Source organism: Emys orbicularis, chromosome 1, assembly GCF_028017835.1.
Source record: "Emys orbicularis isolate rEmyOrb1 chromosome 1, rEmyOrb1.hap1, whole genome shotgun sequence".
NCBI lineage: Eukaryota > Metazoa > Chordata > Testudines > Emydidae > Emys > Emys orbicularis.
Window position 1 is genome coordinate 53,816,249 of NC_088683.1, and position 18,726 is coordinate 53,834,974.

The following is an 18,726-nucleotide window of genomic DNA, read 5'->3' on the forward strand; positions in this document are numbered from 1 at the left end:
TAATTCAGGAGGATTGTAAAAGGTGAAATCACAGCGCTACTTGTGGAAAGGAGGCTGATTAAAAGGTTAGTTCCCATGGATTCACAAAAACTTGTAATTGTGACCACCCTCCATCCGTTTCTATAAAATCTATTGAACCTTTACTACTGAAAGTTTGGAGAAAAAAAAATCTGAAAAGGAGTTTTAAAGTTATAGTGTTTCAAGGATTTGGTTCATACTTCCAAAATGCCTTGTCCTACAAACTCCAAATTCGCTTTGTTGAGCAAAAGTACCATTTTAATACTTTGATGGTTGGGTGGCAGGGGATTAGTGGGAGCTATTCAAAGTTGTATATGATTTAAAGAGCTTGTGATAGGATGTACATACACAAGGCTAAAGTAGGCAGGGTTTAGGTTTGCTAGGGGGTTGTTAGAGCTAGGGCATAAAAAAGAGGCTAAGGGAGAGCTCCTAAAGGGAAGAGGAAGTGTACTCTGTCCCTGGTCCAGGGAGGAAACACTATCATGTCCCAGACCAGGAAGCAAGGAGAATTTGGGAAACTGACTGTCATGTTTCAGCAGAAGGAATATATTGCTTGCTGGGGATGGTGTAAGATAGGGACTATTTCAGGGGTGGCCACATGTGGCTCTTTTACCGTTAAAGTGTAGCTTGCGGAGCCCCGTAAAACCCATTCCCCACCTACCAGACAAAATTGTCAGACACATAGAAAAACATAAACTCTTGAGCAATAGTCAACATGGTTTCTGTAAAGGGAAATCGTGTCTTACTAATCTATTAGAGTTCTTTGAAGGGGTCAACAAACATGTGGACAAGGGGGATCCGGTGGACATAGTGTACTTAGATTTCCAGAAAGCCTTTGACAAGGTCCCTCACCAAAGGCTCTTATGTAAATTAAGCTGTCATGGGATAAAAGGGAAGGTCCTTTCATGGATTGAGAACTGGTTAAAGGACAGGGAACAAAGGGTAGGAATTAATGGTAAATTCTCAGATTGGAGAGGGGTAACTAGTGGTGTTCCCCAAGGGTCAGTCCTAGGACCTATCCTATTCAATTTATTCATAAATGATCTGGAGAAAGGGGTAAACAGTGAGGTGGCAAAGTTTGCAGATGATACTAAACTACTCAAGATAGTTAAGACCAAAGCAGATTGTGAAGAACTTCAAAAAGATCTCACAAAACTAAGTGATTGGGCAACAAAATGGCAAATGAAATTTAATGTGGATAAATGTAAAGTAATGCACATTGGAAAAAATAACCCCAACTATACATACAACATGATGGGGGCTAATTTAGCTACAACGAGTCAGGAAAAAGATCTTGGCGTCATCGTGGATAGTTCTCTAAAGATGTCCACGCAGTGTGCAGAGGCGGTCAAAAAAGCAAACAGGATGTTAGGAATCATTAAAAAGGGGATAGAGAATAAGACTGAGAATATATTATTGCCCTTATATAAATCCATGGTTCGCCCACATCTCGAATACTGTGTACAGATGTGGTCTCCTCACCTCAAAAAAGATATTCTAGCACTAGAAAAGGTTCAGAAAAGAGCAACTAAAATGATTAAGGGTTTAGAGAGGGTCCCATATGAGGAAAGATTAAGGAGGCTAGGACTCTTCAGTTTGGAAAAGAGAAGACTAAGGGGGGACATGATAGAGGTATATAAAATCATGAGTGATGTTGAGAAAGTGGATAAGGAAAAGTTATTTACTTATTCCCATAATACAAGAACTAGGGGTCACCAAAAGAAATTAATAGGCAGCAGGTTTAAAACAAATAAAAGGAAGTTCTTCTTCACGCAGCGCACAGTCAACTTGTGGAACTCCTTACCTGAGGAGGTTGTGAAGGCTAGGACTATAACAATGTTTAAAAGGGGACTGGATAAATTCATGGTGGCTAAGTCCATAAATGGCTATTAGCCAGGATGGGTAAGAATGGTGTCCCTAGCCTCTGTTCGTCAGAGGATGGAGATGGATGGCAGGAGAGAGATCACTTGATCACTGCCTGTTAGGTTCACTCCCTCTGGGGCACCTGGCATTGGCCACTGTCGGTAGACAGATACTGGGCTAGATGGACCTTTGGTCTGACCCAGTACGGCCTTTCTTATGTTCTTATGTACCAGACAGGGGGGTGGAGGGGCTTGGGACCATTGCCTTGCAGTGGAGTAGTGGTGTCTGCCCAGTGGGGAGGGGGATCTCGGGGCTTCAGCAGGAGCGGGGCTGAAGCCCCAACCCCTGTCAGGCACCTCCCACAGGGCTGAAGCCATGAGCCCTGGCAGGTGTGCCCCAGCTCTTGAACTTTTGAAAATTGTCGTACGTGGTTCAGAGGGTCAGTAAGTTTGGCCACCCCTGGACTATTTGGTTTTTCCCTTATTTGAAGCAAACTATCTTTTGTTGCTATTTCTGGACCAAGCTGAAGAAGGCTTCAGTCCTGACACTGCATGTATTGGGCCAGGCCAAGGAATTGCTCTGGGCAGGGATGCCTGTGACATAGTGGCCATGAACAACACATTGTTTCTTTTTTCCTTGTTTTATTTCTCTTTCCTGATACCTGCAGCTATGGCCCAGCCATGTTCGTAATGTTTTTAAATCTATAAACAGTAATGTTTTATAAACATTAAGAAAATTGACTGATCTGCTGCTGATTCCATTGTTGGTCAGAGCTCAGGAGCATGTTTTGGGGGTTTGAAACCAGGGAGAGGGCCCAGCAAGAAGCCCAGAAAAGGGGACGGGGGAGTGGAAGAGACATGGACCCATTCTTCCCTGACTACAAATGTGGGGATTCTGGGGAGGTGGGCTGGATTTACGGAGCATGGAGAGGGGGAACTATAGGGCATAGCGGATGGGCATTGGGAGAGGCAGGGAACACAAGGGCATAGAGACAGAGGACCATAGATAGATGCAGCCTTTTTATCCACATTAAAAGGTTTGTAGATACACAAAACTGATAAAAGCCCTCCACTTTGATCATCCCCTCCATTCCCTCCACCATTCTTAATCCTATACCCTACCCAGTTTGAATTTTCTTTTCTTCCCTCCCATCACCTCTTATGAACGCAATAAATCAGTAGAAGAAGAATGCCACTTTAGGCCTTATTGATCTGTCAGACCAGGGCTCTGCACCTGCAGACACTACACACAAACTCCATTTAAATTTCAGGACCTCGTTTTTTAAAAAAGGAAAATCGCCCCCAAAGTTTGATAGAAAGAGATAAGGCAGAAAGTGTTTCACTGGCATTTAGCTAGCATCTCCCCAGAATTACATTTTCTTTGCGACAGTTCCACAGCTTTATAAAACTCAAATGTTGAATCTGGAAATGACCGATTAAGGGCTCCAGCCAGTTCTCCATCATTGACTATTGCCAGGTCTAATTTACATAACCCACCCAACATTAATTATGCCCCCTATAATTAGCTAAAATATAAGCAATGGTCAAAATAACAAATTACTAGTACATCATAAAATCCAATTTCCTATCTAAAGGATACACTTCTAACATGCCTTACTATTAACATGTTCATATGTGGTATTCCAGTAAACTATGTTATAATGTTGACTGCAAAAAAGAACTATATGAGTTAGTTACTACATAATATAGTTATAAATATGAACTTGAAGGGTCTTGCATACACTTAAACATCATATAATCCACAGACTTTATAGCACTAAACAAATGTAATCATGCTATTTCTGCACCCACACATCAGTGAGAGAATTTATACAACTGAACGATCTGAATGTTTCCTGGAACTATGTTCCTTTCACAAGCTTTGCATGCTAAACTTATATATAAATCCAACAATATATATTTTCAATGCAGAACAAAATAAGGAGCAAACTTAAGATACGTTGGGTCATATTGAGTCATAGAATATTAGGGGAATTGACTGGATCCCTTAATTGTTCATTTCTAGACTTAACTTTTACATTTTATTTTTACTAAGGGACCTTATTTCCAAACAGTGCTGAGTATCTGCCCATTGAAACCCAGATCCCTTTAAGATATCTCCAGCTGGACACTTAAAAATGGAGATGTGCAAAATCACTAGTGATTTTTTAGAAAATTTAGACCAGAAATTTTGAGGGGACAAAATTGTTTCTGTAGACATCTTCTACACACGTTGCATGGCTTTTCAGTGTTTTTAAAGAACCGGTTTCATTGTGGTTAGCACAGACCAGATATGAAGAGAGAGGGCCTTATCTATCTATCTATCTATCTATCTATCTATCTATCTATCTATCTATCTATCTATCTATCTATCTATCTATATGAAGTTAATGGAAAGACTGCTCTTGACTTAAGTGTTTTGAGTCAGATCTGTAGTGTTGTCATTAGATAGAGTGGTGCTGCCGAGGTGGCTTGCATCTCTCGATCTGTGAATCCTCACCACTCCAACACTTTGAGCAGAGGCATGTTGGAAGTGCATTTCGTTTTCAGTATATTTGAACCCACAGGCAGGCCTATGTTCAGGGGTGAAAGTAACTTAAAGGACTTACCGGTATGCCGGAGTCCTGAGCGGGGGCGTGGCCTCAACCGGAAGAGGCGGGGCCTTTCAAGATTTAAAGGCCCTGGGGCTCCGGCTGTGGCTGGGAGCCCCAGGTCCTTTAAATCACCCCGGAGCTACCAGCTGCAGAGGCGGCTGGGAGACCCGGGGTTCCGGGGTGAATTAAAGGGCCCGGGGCTCCGGCCGCCGCGGAGCTCTGGGCCCTTTAAATCACCGCGGGAGCCCGGCTGCAGGAGCTCCGGCGGGGATTTAAAGGGCCCGGGGCTCCCCGCAGCAGCAGGAGCTCTGGGCCCTTTAAATCCCTGCCCGAGCCCGGCTACTGGAGCTCCAGTGGCACTTTAAAGGGCCCGGGGCTCCCCGCAGTGGCTGGAGCTCTGGGCCCTTTAAATCACCACCGCGGAAGCCGGTCCAGTCCGGCACGGCGTACTGGCTCTTGCCGGTACACTGTACCGGCTTACTTTCACCTCTGCCTATATTGTAATATTTTTATAATACAAAGTGCATCCTCCAAAGTGTACATGTACCTCTCACTTTCAGGAGTAAGTTGCAGCAGTGATTGCCACTTGGGTAAAGTTTGTTTAAAAAATTGTGTTTGCATATAAACATAGTACTTCTACAGTGTGTTAAACTGGCAGGATGAACTGCAGGATTCTGCAGAGTACTCTCTGGGGACTTGCAAATTTCCAACCAAACAAATCCCAGGGGCAGCATTTAAAACTTCCAAAGCTTTATTTCTTCTGCATAGTTCCACTTGTGGGATCAAGGTGCCTGCACTGAAAGCTTCTGGAACCTTCTGGAAAGCAGTGTCCATTGTGACCATTTGCCCCTCCCTCCCTCTGTCATCCTGGTGGGTTCTGAGGGTATAAAACGGGGAATGGCTCCGACTACCCCTCAGTTCCTTTCTAACTGCTGAAGGTTCAGCGAGCTCAGATTGCACATAGTGTCCTTGATGCTTGCCTCTTGGTTTTTTCTTTGCCTTTTTCTGCCCTTTTGATGCAAATTTTGTTTATAGTTTGTCAGTCAGATTTTTCCTTTAAATGACACGAGGCAATCTCCATCCAGCCTGTGCTTCGTCTGGACCCCATCACACACCTTACGGGTATGGTAGCTCACCAGGCCCAGTCAACTAAGGTGGCACTGAATAAGTTCAGTGTCACCTTCAAAAAATGTCCCTTAGAAGTAGGTTTGGCTGCCTCTCACACCCCTGCACAGGGGAGGCATCTCAGGCTGATCACTGTCAAGGTCCCTGGGCCTGTTCAGGTTGACCTAGGAGACCTGGCTATGTGCCTAAAGTGGCTCTCTTGATGTTGGATACAATTTCCAAAGGATCTGGATACATAGTTTTCAAATTCTACCACCCAGTGTGGATATGGAGCTACAAAACTCACATCTAGATCCAGCAGCCTAGTGTGGATCTGGGGCTGCAAAACCCACAAAACAAAACATGTATATGAATCCATGTCTGATAAATATCGCTTTGGATCCATGATAAGAGTCTGAATCCAGATTCTACAGTTAAACGTGAAGAACTGCCAAGCACAGTTGCCAAGAAGGGATCCTGTTACCTGGGATCCAGCCAGCATGAGGATCTGACATCTTTGACTATTGAGTCACTTGTTTACAGGCTCTTTACCACTAAGGTCCAACATTCAGCCAGGTCGGTGGAGTCTGGTGCTACATTTCCAACACCATGATCTTTGCAGAACTGCTTGCCTCACTCTGTGGTGCTGGCACTAGGGTGCTGGGGGTGCTGCCACACTCCCGGCTTGAAGTAGTAATAACAAACAACAAATACATGGTTTCCATCATCAGCACCCCCACTATAAAAATTATTGCAGCACCCTGGCCTCACTGATTCTGTGCCCAACAGAGTGGCGTAAAGAAGCAGATCAGTGTGGAGGTCTTGCAACACTGGAAAAAAGAAATGATCAGATCTGGAATGGTGGATCTCCACCGAGGTTTGAAGTTCTCTGACAGACATCTTGAGTCCAGATTGCTTGATCTCTTGATTATGAGTCTTATTCTAAGATCTAAAAGATTCTAATGAAAAGCAGGAGTTTTTGATCAGTCAAATCTTCTCTGTAGCTTGAAAGAAATCTTCCATCTGGGCATCTCCTAAGTGGATGGACCTGATTAACTCCTGAACTGTTAATGCAGATTATTTAAAAGAAGATGCCTTCATGATAACTCAGATAGTTCCAGAGATACAAGCCTAATTATCTCCTTTAAGTTGCATTTTTACAGAACAGGTGATCTTGCCCACATCTCCATCTCAGCAGTCTAAAATGTCAGAGATTTGCATTTCTTTCATACTTTGCATACTCAGAGAACGTTGTCATTATTTATACCAGGGCAAAGCTTATTTACTAGTTCCTTGGAGAAATGGAGCTGATATGAGGAGCTAATCCATCATAGTACAAAGGTTGCCCATGTAATGTGCTATGTTTCACAATTATTGGGACCTGACAGGGCTTTGACTTACTGGACAAATGTAGACTCCATGGTATGCCCTGACATAATCATCATTGCATCATATTGCATGATTGATACTGCAGCTATATGTGCTTTTAGCAAAAGTGTTTCTTCGTTAACTTTGTTTTGGGAGAGCAAGATCGATGGTTTCTATTCACTCTTGATCTGTCATCCAGAGCTGATACTTGTTTATCTAGAATGCCTCAGCTTACTTTCCTGGGGGATGAACTGCTTGCTAAATTCCCACAAGTGAGAACATGCAGAGGACACTTGAAGAAGAAATGAAGATTACACTGCTCTACAGCCAAAATGCTTCTGAAATAAATGTAGTCAAACTTTACTAATTCTGGGTCACTGAGAACGAAAATGATGCTTAAAATTGTTGATTGGCTCTAGTTTTCAAGATATGCTATTGGGTCAGTATATACGACCCTTGACTTGGGAATGGCAGAGGATAAGTGAGTTATAAAGGGAAGGGATCTCAATTTAAACCAGAAATGACTAAAATACATCTTTGACTGGATCTATGAATAAATCTATGACTGGGTTTGGACAGTACTTGCTTTTTAGGCAAAACAATGAATGATGCAATCTGAAGCTGGTATTGCATCATACATGATATGAATTGCATCATGTTATTCCTAGAAGTCATGGATGGTGCAATCCTAACGAAGCTTCACTCTGCTGAACAAATTGCCCTATATCAGCTCTAGAAATCATACAGTGTCGTGCTCTCTTATTTGTCAGTGTTTGATTTTGCAAAGGGACACATTTCTGTTTAGCCAAAGTGAGCAGAGATGCCTCGTACTTGTGTGAACAGTGCAGATAACTTCTGCTATGTTTGTGGTGAAGTGACTTTTGCATCACAAAAGCGCAGTATAACCACTATGGTTAAGAAAGCCTATCACCTTTATTTTGGCTGCAAAATTGGAGATCAGGACAAGAGGTGGGCCCCACACATATGCTGCAACGCTTGTGCAACAAATCTTTGCCAGCGGTTGAACAGGAAAAGGAAATCTATGCCTTTTGCAGTGCCAATGATTTGGAGAGAGCCAACAGATCATACCAGCAATTGTTACTTCTGCATGGTGCCTCCAGTTGGGAAAGGTGTGTCAAAGAAGAAAAAGTGGACTGTGCATTATCCAAACATTCCATCAGCTATACGCCCAGTACCCCACGGAGAAGGACTGCCGGTTCCTGATGCACCAGAATCATTCTCACTTGAGTCAGACGAGGAAGAGGATGAAACTTCTTGTCCTTAACCATCAGTGTCACAGGACCCACATTTTCTCCCATCCTCCTCCTCTGAACCACACCTCATAACACAAGGTGAACTGAATGACCTTGTCAGGGATTTGGAACTACCCAAGAGTAAGGCAGAGTTGTTGGGCTCCAGACGACAGCAGTGGAATCTCCTGGCAGGTGATGTTAGGGTTTCCATGTTCCGTGACCGTCAAAAGGATCTTGTCCCATTCTTCTTCATGGAAGGTGATCTTGTAGCCTGCAACAACATCGATGGTGTGATGGCAGCCCTCAACATCGTTCACGATCCAGATGAGTGGAGACTGTTCATTGATTCATCCAAGACGAGTCTTAAAGCTGTTTTACTGCATAATGGCAATGTTTTGCCATCAGTTCCAGTTGGTCATGAAACAACTTTTGAGGTGCATAAACTATGACCAACATCAGTGGCAGCTTTGTGGCGATTTGAAGGTTGTTGCTCTCTTGCTTGGTCTGCAGACTGGATACACAAAGTACTGCTGTTTTCTCTGCGAATGGGATAGTCGTGCAAGAGATTCCCACTACATCATCAAGAAAGATTGGCCACTCTGACAGTCATTGGAGCCTGGGAGGAAAAGTGTTCAGCATCCACCACTTATTGAATCAAGGAAGATTTTGTTACCACCCTTACACATCAAGCTGGGTCTGATGAAGAACTTTTTCAAGGCCGTTGACAAAACACAAGCAGCTTTCAAGTACCTCCGTGGAAAATTTCCAAGGTTAAGTGAAGCTAAGATAAAGGAAGGTGTCTTTGTTGGTCCTCAGATTCGTGAACTTCTTCGAGATGGTGCATTTGACCATGCACTGCGTGGCAAGGAAAAGACGGCATGGAAAGCCTTCCAGTTAGTGGCAATAAATTTTCTCGGAAACAACAAGGTAGACAACTACAGGTTGTTGGTGGAAAACCTCCTCAAGGCATACAAAAGCCTTGGTTGCAACATGTCACTAAAGATACATTTTTTGCACTCTCCTCTAGATTTTTTTCCACCGAACTGCGGAGCAGTGAGCGACGAGCACGGCGAGCGATTTCGCCAGGACATTGCAACAATGGAGAAACGCTATCAGGGCAAATGGAGCCCATCAATGCTTGCAGACTATTGCTGGACAGTGACAAGAGATGCTCCATTTAAAGAATACAAGAGACAAGCCAAGAAGCGCCGAGTAGACACTGAATAGGACTAAACTATGTACAGAATAGTTTTTTGCCTTTTGTTTCATAATAAATTTTATTTATATAACCCTTTTGCTGATTTTTAAAGTGTTACATAAACAGGACAGGTGAAATATTATCATGTAAAGCAACCATAAACACATGAAAAGACCTAGGTTTACAATGTATGATTAAAACTCTACTATCTACACAATATACATAGACATAAAATGTAAAAACTTAAATATCTTAGAAACAGTAGCCAATCAGTTGTTTTAATTGTCATATTTGAATTCAGCACATCAAAATACATAATAAATAGCACATTTTATCTCTGAAGCAGACGACTTCTCAAAAATTGTAGACCAGTGTTATTTACTTGTACCCAGTTTTCTTCCAGATGAGCCTCTGCATATTTACATTCCCCACCCCATTTCCCCACTTCTTCAGAGTCTCACGTTAGGAATTCTTGAATTAGTGGGAGGAACTGAGGGGTGGTCAGGACCATTCCCCCTTTTATACCATCAGAACCTTCCAAGATGGAAGGGAGAGGGAGGGGCAAGTGGCCCCAGTGAACAATGTTTTCCAGAACGTTCTGGAAGCTCGCATCACAGGCACCTTGATCCCACAAGTGTGAATATGTAAAGGCTCATCTCAAAGAACTCTGGTTATAGGTAAATAACCTTCATTTTTGTCTTGATTTAAGAATATTTGAGCAGCAGGAGAGTTCAAAGTTGCCTTTTTTGTTTTGTTTTGTCATTAAGTAGAAATGAAACTTTTTTAAAGATCCAAAAGTGACTGCAAGGATTTGTTTGTCAGAAGAGTAAAGTTAGAATTATAAACTCAGAAATTAGTCATTTTCCATCTTGCTGTCAGTAGTGCAGGATGGTTCTCTATGGTCCATAAAACAACAGGCCTGGGTAGTGTCAACAGAGCTCATGCAAGGCAGGGTGCTATAGAAGCAGCTGGTCTGCCACATTTTTAAACTGATGGCACTACATTTTATTTTTCAGCCTCAGATTGGGTGCAATTGCTAATCTGTCTGGTGTGTTTTCATCTTGTACAGGACTCTATAAAAGCATGTCTGTCTCCCTTTGGGATTCTCTTGCTTTTCAGGTAACACAATAGCAATTAAATTTGACAGTGAAGCTGTAATGAAATTGTATGCACTACTTCTTAATTTGAGATAGGTTTCAGTGCTTCATTATTTAATGCGAGTCAAGCAAAGAGATCTCATTAAATAAGGCTCCTGTACATATTTAATATGACAGGGATGTGGAATCTACTCCTTTTTGTAGTAAGATATGTGGGCTCTAATTTCATACCATATATGATTAGTTGAATTGATATAAAACCGAATCATCTGTAAATACAATTATTTTAAATGTACTTACTTATTTAGGTGCTTAGAACTGTTCTTCATTATTTTAACTCATGAGAATCTTTTTCTCTGCTAACTTTTATTTTTCCATCATGGATTTTTCTGCACTACGTTTCTAATAAAAGTGAAATTAATACATCTCTAGGGGCTTTGTTAATCCTCCCTCGTCTCCTGCCCCAAAACCAAAACAAAAAAATCCCTCCTTAAGTTTATAATTTTGTAGGCAAAAACATTTTAGTACATCAACGTATTCAATAATACTAGGATACCTTTTGTATCAAAATGCAGCTGTAAAGCATAGATTTGGTTAATATTTTGGATATTTTAATTTCTCAGCAATAGTGACAATTGGAAAAACAAGAAGTTCTTTGGGTCAGGGACCATATTTTTGATCTGTCTCTGTACGGCACCTAGCATAATGAGTCCTGATCCATGATCAAGGCCGCTAGGCATAACCGTAATGCAGATAATTATAAAATATCCAAAATATTTATAGAGCTTGGAAGATATTGAACATCAGACTAAAATAATTGTGAGGAAGGTCACATTTTGTGTCCCGTGGTGGTGTCCATTGTCAGAGGCATAGCCTATATTTCATATTGGAGTTCAGCTATTTGAAAAAGTATATTTCTTCAACAAAATTAGGGCCTGCTCCTGCTAACACTTACTAAAAGGAATATTGACCCACTGGTGCCTGATAGAATGTTTTTCAGAGTTTTCCATCTGGAAGCAGTTCTGTGTCTTCTAGATATTCTGGTTTGTTTCTGTTTTAAGGGACCTGTGAATGAGTATCAAGACCTGTGTTGCTAAGAAGTTCATATGATCCTGTTGCTTAATCTTCTTCATAGCAACTAATTATGATTATTTGGCACCAAAAGTGGGCTAGGTGCCTGCTTCAAAGAATTTATACTGTAAATGAAAATGAAATAAATAAGGAGGACAAAACAAAGCAGTTGGGGGGGCGGGTTCTCGGGTACAGAAGTTACAGATACAAGGTAATGATGTGACAGAGGATTTTGACTTCTCATGGGGATTGTGCAGCAGGGGCAGCTGATGTTCCTGTTTTTATGCAGCTGTTCATAGTAACAAGGAAAAGAGGAAGAGGAGATACTGTGCCAGGATAAAAAGAACTAGCTCTGAACACAATGTTTTTCAAAACTTTGTATGTTACATCATCAGATCTTAAGGATTCAAAGCACTTCCTCAAAATAAGGTTCTCAGACAATATAAAAATATGATGATGTTAATTAATGAGAGTTGGAACTGGTGAGGGAAGTGGACTGTTGCTGTCCTTGGTTTTTATGGGAAATGAAATATACCCTTAACCATTGTATAACTAAGGTGGGAAAGTGTGGGGTGAAGAAGTCATAAGGCAATTCACATAATTCCCCCTGTTTGAGAGTCAAGTTAAGCAGAAGGTGCCTGTCAGGAAAGATTTCAAAACATGTGCTTATAGCTATTTGCAGTTGACCCATGATATACACTACCAGTAATCAGGCATGTCTAAATAAGGACTGAAACGGATTCCTTGCTCCTCAGGCTGTCAAGAAGTAGCGAAGGCTATGGAGGCAGTGGTTCAAGAGTAGCCTTTAGTGAACCCAACTAGCTTGTGCTTGAAGTGATGTTGAGTCTCTGAATGGATTTGTTTCCACCCTCCTCACCTGTTCTTTGAGGGAGGATCACAGTATGATGGGGCAAAGAGGGAATGAAGCACAGAGGGAGAAGTTAGGGAGGGTCCTAGAAGAGCTTTTGTCCCCCCCTCACAATGTACCTGTTCGCATTGTTGACCTCCTCAGTTGGTGTATACATAACTGTTGTTTGTGTATCTGACAGAGAAATGAAGGGGATCTTTTTCATCGACTATGGCACATAATGAATGAAATCCTGGACCTGAGAAGGCAGGTGCTTGTTGGCCATCTCACCCATGACCGGATGAAGGATGTAAAACGGCATATCACTGCTCGCCTGGATTGGGGCAATGAGTGAGTAAGAGTTAATAATAGAAGCAGTTATGGTAACCCAGTTATAATAAATGAATCACTGTGCCACAATTGTATGCTCATGGTAACGTGTTAAAATAAGGAACTGGTGTATGGCAGAAATGCTGAGTCTGGTGTCAGCATTTTCTGAGGACTCTTCCCCTCCCATCAGTTCTCTTCTGTAAGAGGGGGTGGATTTGAACTAGCACATTTTACACTTTGAAATAAATGATTCATAGCTTCACTTTATTTAAAAAAAAAACACAAAACAAAAATAAAACAAAAAAACCCAACAAATATTTGCTTCATGTTGGCACTTACCTAGCAATCCTAGAAATATAGGGCTAGCAGGGACCTTGAGGTGAGAGGTGACTGCCTTTTTAACACCTTATCAATACATGCAAGGCCATATTCTCAGATGGTACAAATCAACATATGCTGATTGATGGCAGCTGAGGTTTTGGTCCAAGATTTTTACTTTGATTCTGTCATGGATCAGTTTTTACCTGGGAGGCTTCAAGATATAATAAGAAACAAACAAAAATTATTAAAGAAAACCCATCAGATGCCTGCATTTTGCTTTTATCTGAATATTTATTTAGGAGCGCTAAGTAAATCATATACACTGTCACTGTTTTGATAGCAAACAAGTATTTTTCTGCCTTTGTATTTAGCTAAACTCATACCATATCAAAGGCTTTCACTTCACTGTTACTAACTGCATAACAACATCATGAATTCTAGAAATAAAAAATTAATAGCTTAAAGTTTTGATGTTGAATGTGGTTTTAACTTTTCCAGATACAGTTCATGCTGATCTTGACACTATCTTGCACAGTTTGAAAGGCCAACAAGCTCATCTCTATTCCAGACACGCTGCACGTAGGAAAAATAAACACAATAGGCTACTCTCGACTCAATATTACTTTTGAAAACAGCAGCACAGATTAAAAGCACATTGGCGCTTGCATTGAAAATCAAGACTTACTTGATACCCTGTTCTTGTAGCTGGCAATGGGGCATAAGGCTTTTGTGACTCTTTTCTAGAGAGGTGCCAACTGTTGTCTCCTGGCTTGGGCCATGTTTGGCAGCTGAATAGTACAGATGCCAGGAAATGAAGTGTACTCCTAGAGTGATGACATCTGTATATGTATCTAGCTTTTGCCTCTAGCTTTGCAGCATGATTTTGAAAAGTTGAGATTGTGCAGGAGAGGGGAGAGGACAGACTGCACTGAGATTAACCTGCAGCTGACCTGTCATACATTACTCGCCTTTTGCTGTCTTAATTACAAGGACTTTCTAGCCTGGTTTTTTAGACGTGCTGAGCCACATGTACTCCTGTTAAAGTCAACAGGAGCCGTGACTCCTCAGCACCTCTGAAAATTGGCCACTAGTTTCTGAAGCGGTGAGTCAATTTCCTCTATAAACTTCACTGGTCATTGGACAGCTTTTCTGCCATTATGTTTGTTCTTTTTGTGAACCGTGAGAAATGAGTATGGTCTGACTTGTAATTATTATGTGAGAACATAAAGCCTGCTCCAAAACCCTTTGAAGTCAATGGGAGTTTTTCCAATGACTACAGTGGATTAAGATCAGATTCATACTTTGGAGAATTTGAAAGGAGATAAAGTACACAGGTGATACTTCTCAGGATAAGGGATTTGAAAGATGAATTAAAAATACAGTAAAAGGGGCAAAACAGAGAAAATAATTAACAGAATTGGGGAGAAGGAGTAAGGAAGGGAAAATGAATCCTGATTTGCAGGTGGAATCTTCTTTTGTAATTTTCTACCTTCCTTTTACACCGGTAAATGCCCACCCATTGCTTAGAAACCAAGGTGATAAGCATCTTAGAAATACTTAAGAGTGGTATTTAGTTTATTACTAAATCAAAGGAGGATATTGTACACTTTACAGATTTTCATAACTACTTAAGTATTACTGCTGGCTTTGATAGAGTAAGCAGATGAATTATAGAAACAGATGCCATCTGCAGAGGGAGGAAATCAGCAGCAGCTAGTCTTTATGAAGAGAGATTCTTTTTACTTGGGTTACTAATTTCATTAGTTTTTGGGTGAATTGAAGAGGTGGGGGCGGGGGAGAAATAAAAAGGGAAAAGGAGCATCCTTGTCCATAAGGAGCTCAGTCCTGCCAAGCACAGAGAAGTGCTGAGTGCCCTCAACAATCATTGAAGCCAGCTCAGTACCTTGCCAGATCATTCCTAAGTAAATTATTGGTTATTACTAGATTTTTTCCCCCCATTGACATAATTTCCTGTTACTCTTCTTTACCTGTCTATATTCCATCTTATCCACTTCCCCTTCTATTTCTCAAGCTAATGGTGTGTCAGCTCCTTACCATACCAGTCTCTCTGCCTCACCAGCAAACTCAAGACTCTGCCAGTCTTCACCTTGCCTTGCAAGGAAACATGTCTGTAACATCCAGCCCCTGTCACTTGTCACTCATAGAAATTACCAAGTTTGCTTCCTCTAAAGAGAGAGTGCACACACCAGCCTGTTAGTCTAGCCACACTTGGGGGGCATTCTGCACCAAAAAAATTAAAAACTAAAAACGGTGCCAAAAAAATTTAAAATTCTGTGCTCAATATTTTAAAATTCTGCAAAAGTTATTTGTCAAAATAACACTACATAATCATGCCAGTTTCTATTATTTTGGTAATTTATGTCAAAATACCTGTCAGCAAGTATGTCTGTAACAATACAGACACGCACAAAGATTCCCCCAGGAATAGAGAGTTAAAGAAATCCCTATGATAACCCAGTTGCTGTTTCTCTACCCCCTTTCCCCCCCCTAACCCCAGAGCCCAGCTGGGGGCCAGACACCCACAACCCCTCCCCCCCAGAGACCACCTGCAGAGCCTCTCCAACCAATAAACCCAAACCCCTTCTCCCCAGAGTCCAAATGTGTGGGCTCCCCAGCCCAGATACCCACCCCTCATTCCCCCCCAGAGCTCAGCCACGGGTCCCCCCGGCCCAGATACCCCCACCCCTTCCCCACCCAGAGCCCAGCTACACCCCCCCCCTACCCAGACACTCAGCCTCCCTCCCTCCCAGAGCCCAGGGATGCAGAGGGAGAAATAGCCTAATGCTCTGTCCCAGGCTTGCACGGAGTTTTCTGCGCACCATCGTCTCCTTCCCTCAGGGCATGCTGGGAATTGCAGCTGCCAGGAACCTTCTCGTCCCTCCCCCTCCCCCTCCCCCCAGCAGTGTCTTCTATGTGCAAGTTGGGCTCTGCCAAGTCCACTGGCCCCTAATGGTGGCCAGTAGTACTGCAGCCCATTTCTGTGGGGGAAAGGAAATTCTGCGTGCACAATGTTAATTTCTGAAAAATTCTGCATTGTGCAGTGGCACAGAATTCCCACAGGAATATCACATCAAGCTTCTGCCATTTCCAGCCCCACAGGCAGGTGGATCCACCGTTGACAGACTCAGAGGGTGCTGATCCCTTTGTCCCCTAAGTGATGGATAAAAAAGGAGTTCCCTTTCTTTCTTTTTACAGTCTGGAAAACCTTTGAAATGTATTCTTTAAAAAGTAAACCCAGACAAAGTCCCTCTCCCCTGCTGCGAATTCTTTGGGGTGCAAGCTCCACCCCTCTTCTTCGTCATCTGGTCAGCTTGCTTTCTTGATTGTCTTGATCACTTTGTTTATCTTAGATGCAAATGTACTTTCATTGCCCTTTACTTGTAATCAAGCCATGCTGTTTTCTCATCCGCCTGTTAGCTTGATACATGCAGACAGGTAAATCCACATTCCTTTGTCTAGGGCAGGCTTGTTTTATCACCGCCTCCAAAAGATATTTTCAGAACATATTTCTAACACACACACCTCTTTATACACAACCCATACATACAATCACAATGATATTCATGACCATAGAAGATTAGGGTTGGAAGAGACCTCAGGAGGTCACCAGCATGTCACCAGTTTTCGTATGATACCTTACAAAACACTGATTGGCTAGTTATTCTGACAACAGTGTAGTTGGGTGTGCCCTTTGCTAATTGGCATAAATGGGCTCCTATGGTCACAGTGTCCTATGTCTGGCAGTGGTCTGTACCATGTTCTATAGGAAGCCTTCTCAGTTATGTACCTACATAGTTATACAGTGCTATACATGTATAGTTGGGAAGTTCTTCTTGACCTTTTCAAGAGATCAGCTTGCACTTTGACATACAGTATGTGATTTGAACAGTTAGGTCACTCTAACTTGCATAGTGCAAATGTTTTTACTAGGCATAAAAATAATCAACTCCTTTGAAGCTTATAGCTACAATACACTCTATAGCTGTAGATTCCTTTATTTACCAATCTAGCATACCCTACAGAGTTATGTTCTTTCTCCCACTCATTTTCTGCCCCAACAAGGCACATATGGAGATAGAAAGGAAAAAAGAGGGCAATGATCAGCATCCATGTCTATGCAGTTCTTGATGCCACTGCTGAGAATGCCAACATGGGTGTCAATTGTGATAGTGAGTTTTGTAATGGGAACATCTGTTCACTGAAAACTGGACAAACTACCAAACCTGGACTAGATTTGAACCAGTGACTTAAAAGTCTAAAGCTCCATATTCCATTATCAGAACTTCAGCCTTCTGGTTACACCTACCTTCTTTCTTTTCATATTTAGCCTCTTTAGAACCATTATCTCTATTTGAAAACTAAAAAGTTTGATTTATTAGCTTGGATACTTAGGGAAAATTAAGGCTCGGCCAACAGAGGGTTCATTGTGAGGGCAAGGACCCAGCACACACATTCAGAGGCAGATTTATAATTTGGATGCAGGTTTCGGGGAGAACAAGTCAGGGACCAGCTATACCAACCATGGGAAGCACCAGCCTCAGAGGAGACAAGATTGAGAGTAGGGCTGTAGCATCGCTTCACCTCCCCTTCACTTCATATCAGTAGGCCTGCTCTGCTATACCTGCAGAACAGGTGTTCCAAATCCTGCTGACCAATACACTGGCTACACCTACACAAGGATAAAAGACCTGCGGTATGGCCACGGCTAGCCAGGTCAGCAGACTCAGGCTTGTGGGGTTGGGGCTGTGGGGCTAAAAATTGCTGTGTAGACATTCAGGCTCCAACCTGGCAGGGTCCCAGAGCTCAGGCTCCAGCTCGAACCCAAATGTCTACACAGCAATTTTTCAGCCCCAGGGCCCGAGCCAGCTTACCCAGGCCAGTCGTGGGCTTTTTATCCCTGTGTAGATGTGCCCTCTGTGGCCTCCATAATAAGCCTGACTGAACCCATGGTTTTGTATTTCAGTGATGTGTGTATGTAATTCCCATTAATGACAGAAACCCTTTGTGTGGGGCTGAGTGGACATAAGTGACTGTGTTTGTCCCCCGCACCCTTTTTCTTACCCACAAGGGTAGTGCTTCACATCTATATTGTAATGGGTGATGGAGAAAGAACTCTGAATTCCATTTCACTTGACAATACTTCATTTGTTTTTGATAATCTTCCAAACCTTTTAAATGTAAGTGAATCTTGCCTTCCTTCCATAAGGGCGCCTTCAACTTTCATAATTGAACTTTGCAGCCATTTCAGTCTTGATAAGATCTCTCTTATGCCTTAGAGTTTATTGATTACTTAATATTGCAATATGTGAGAAGTTAAATTCCCATTGAGTGTAAGGGTAGGATGAATTATGCTTTTTAGTTTTCTTTAAATGCCAGATTAACGTGTAGTTTAAGACCTTAAATAGAAGTATAAAAATATTGAGAATGATAAAAAAGTTGTGTAAAATAGTGTTTATTTTTTTTGTTTTTAAAAAACATTTAATATAAACTAATAAGTCCACAGAAAACTTAACCAGGCAACATTTTGTATAGCAACACTGGATCTACTTAATAGTTAGCACACAAATACAATGAAAAACTTCACACAGTGGTCACAATTAAAACATTTCTGTGGTTTAAGAGATATTAACATTTCTCATTTT

The 18,726-nt window shown here is 41.9% G+C and overlaps 1 protein-coding gene across 1 annotated transcript in view; it reads left to right on the forward strand.

Moving 5' to 3' along the window:
* DOCK4 (dedicator of cytokinesis 4) overlaps window positions 1-18,726 on the forward strand; it is a 306,106-nt gene that overhangs the window by 43,226 nt on the left and 244,154 nt on the right. Inside the window, exon 6 of the mRNA XM_065401620.1 lies at window positions 12,615-12,763. Within this exon, the coding sequence (XP_065257692.1) occupies window positions 12,615-12,763 (149 nt within the window). The remainder of the gene's footprint in view (window positions 1-12,614; window positions 12,764-18,726) is intronic.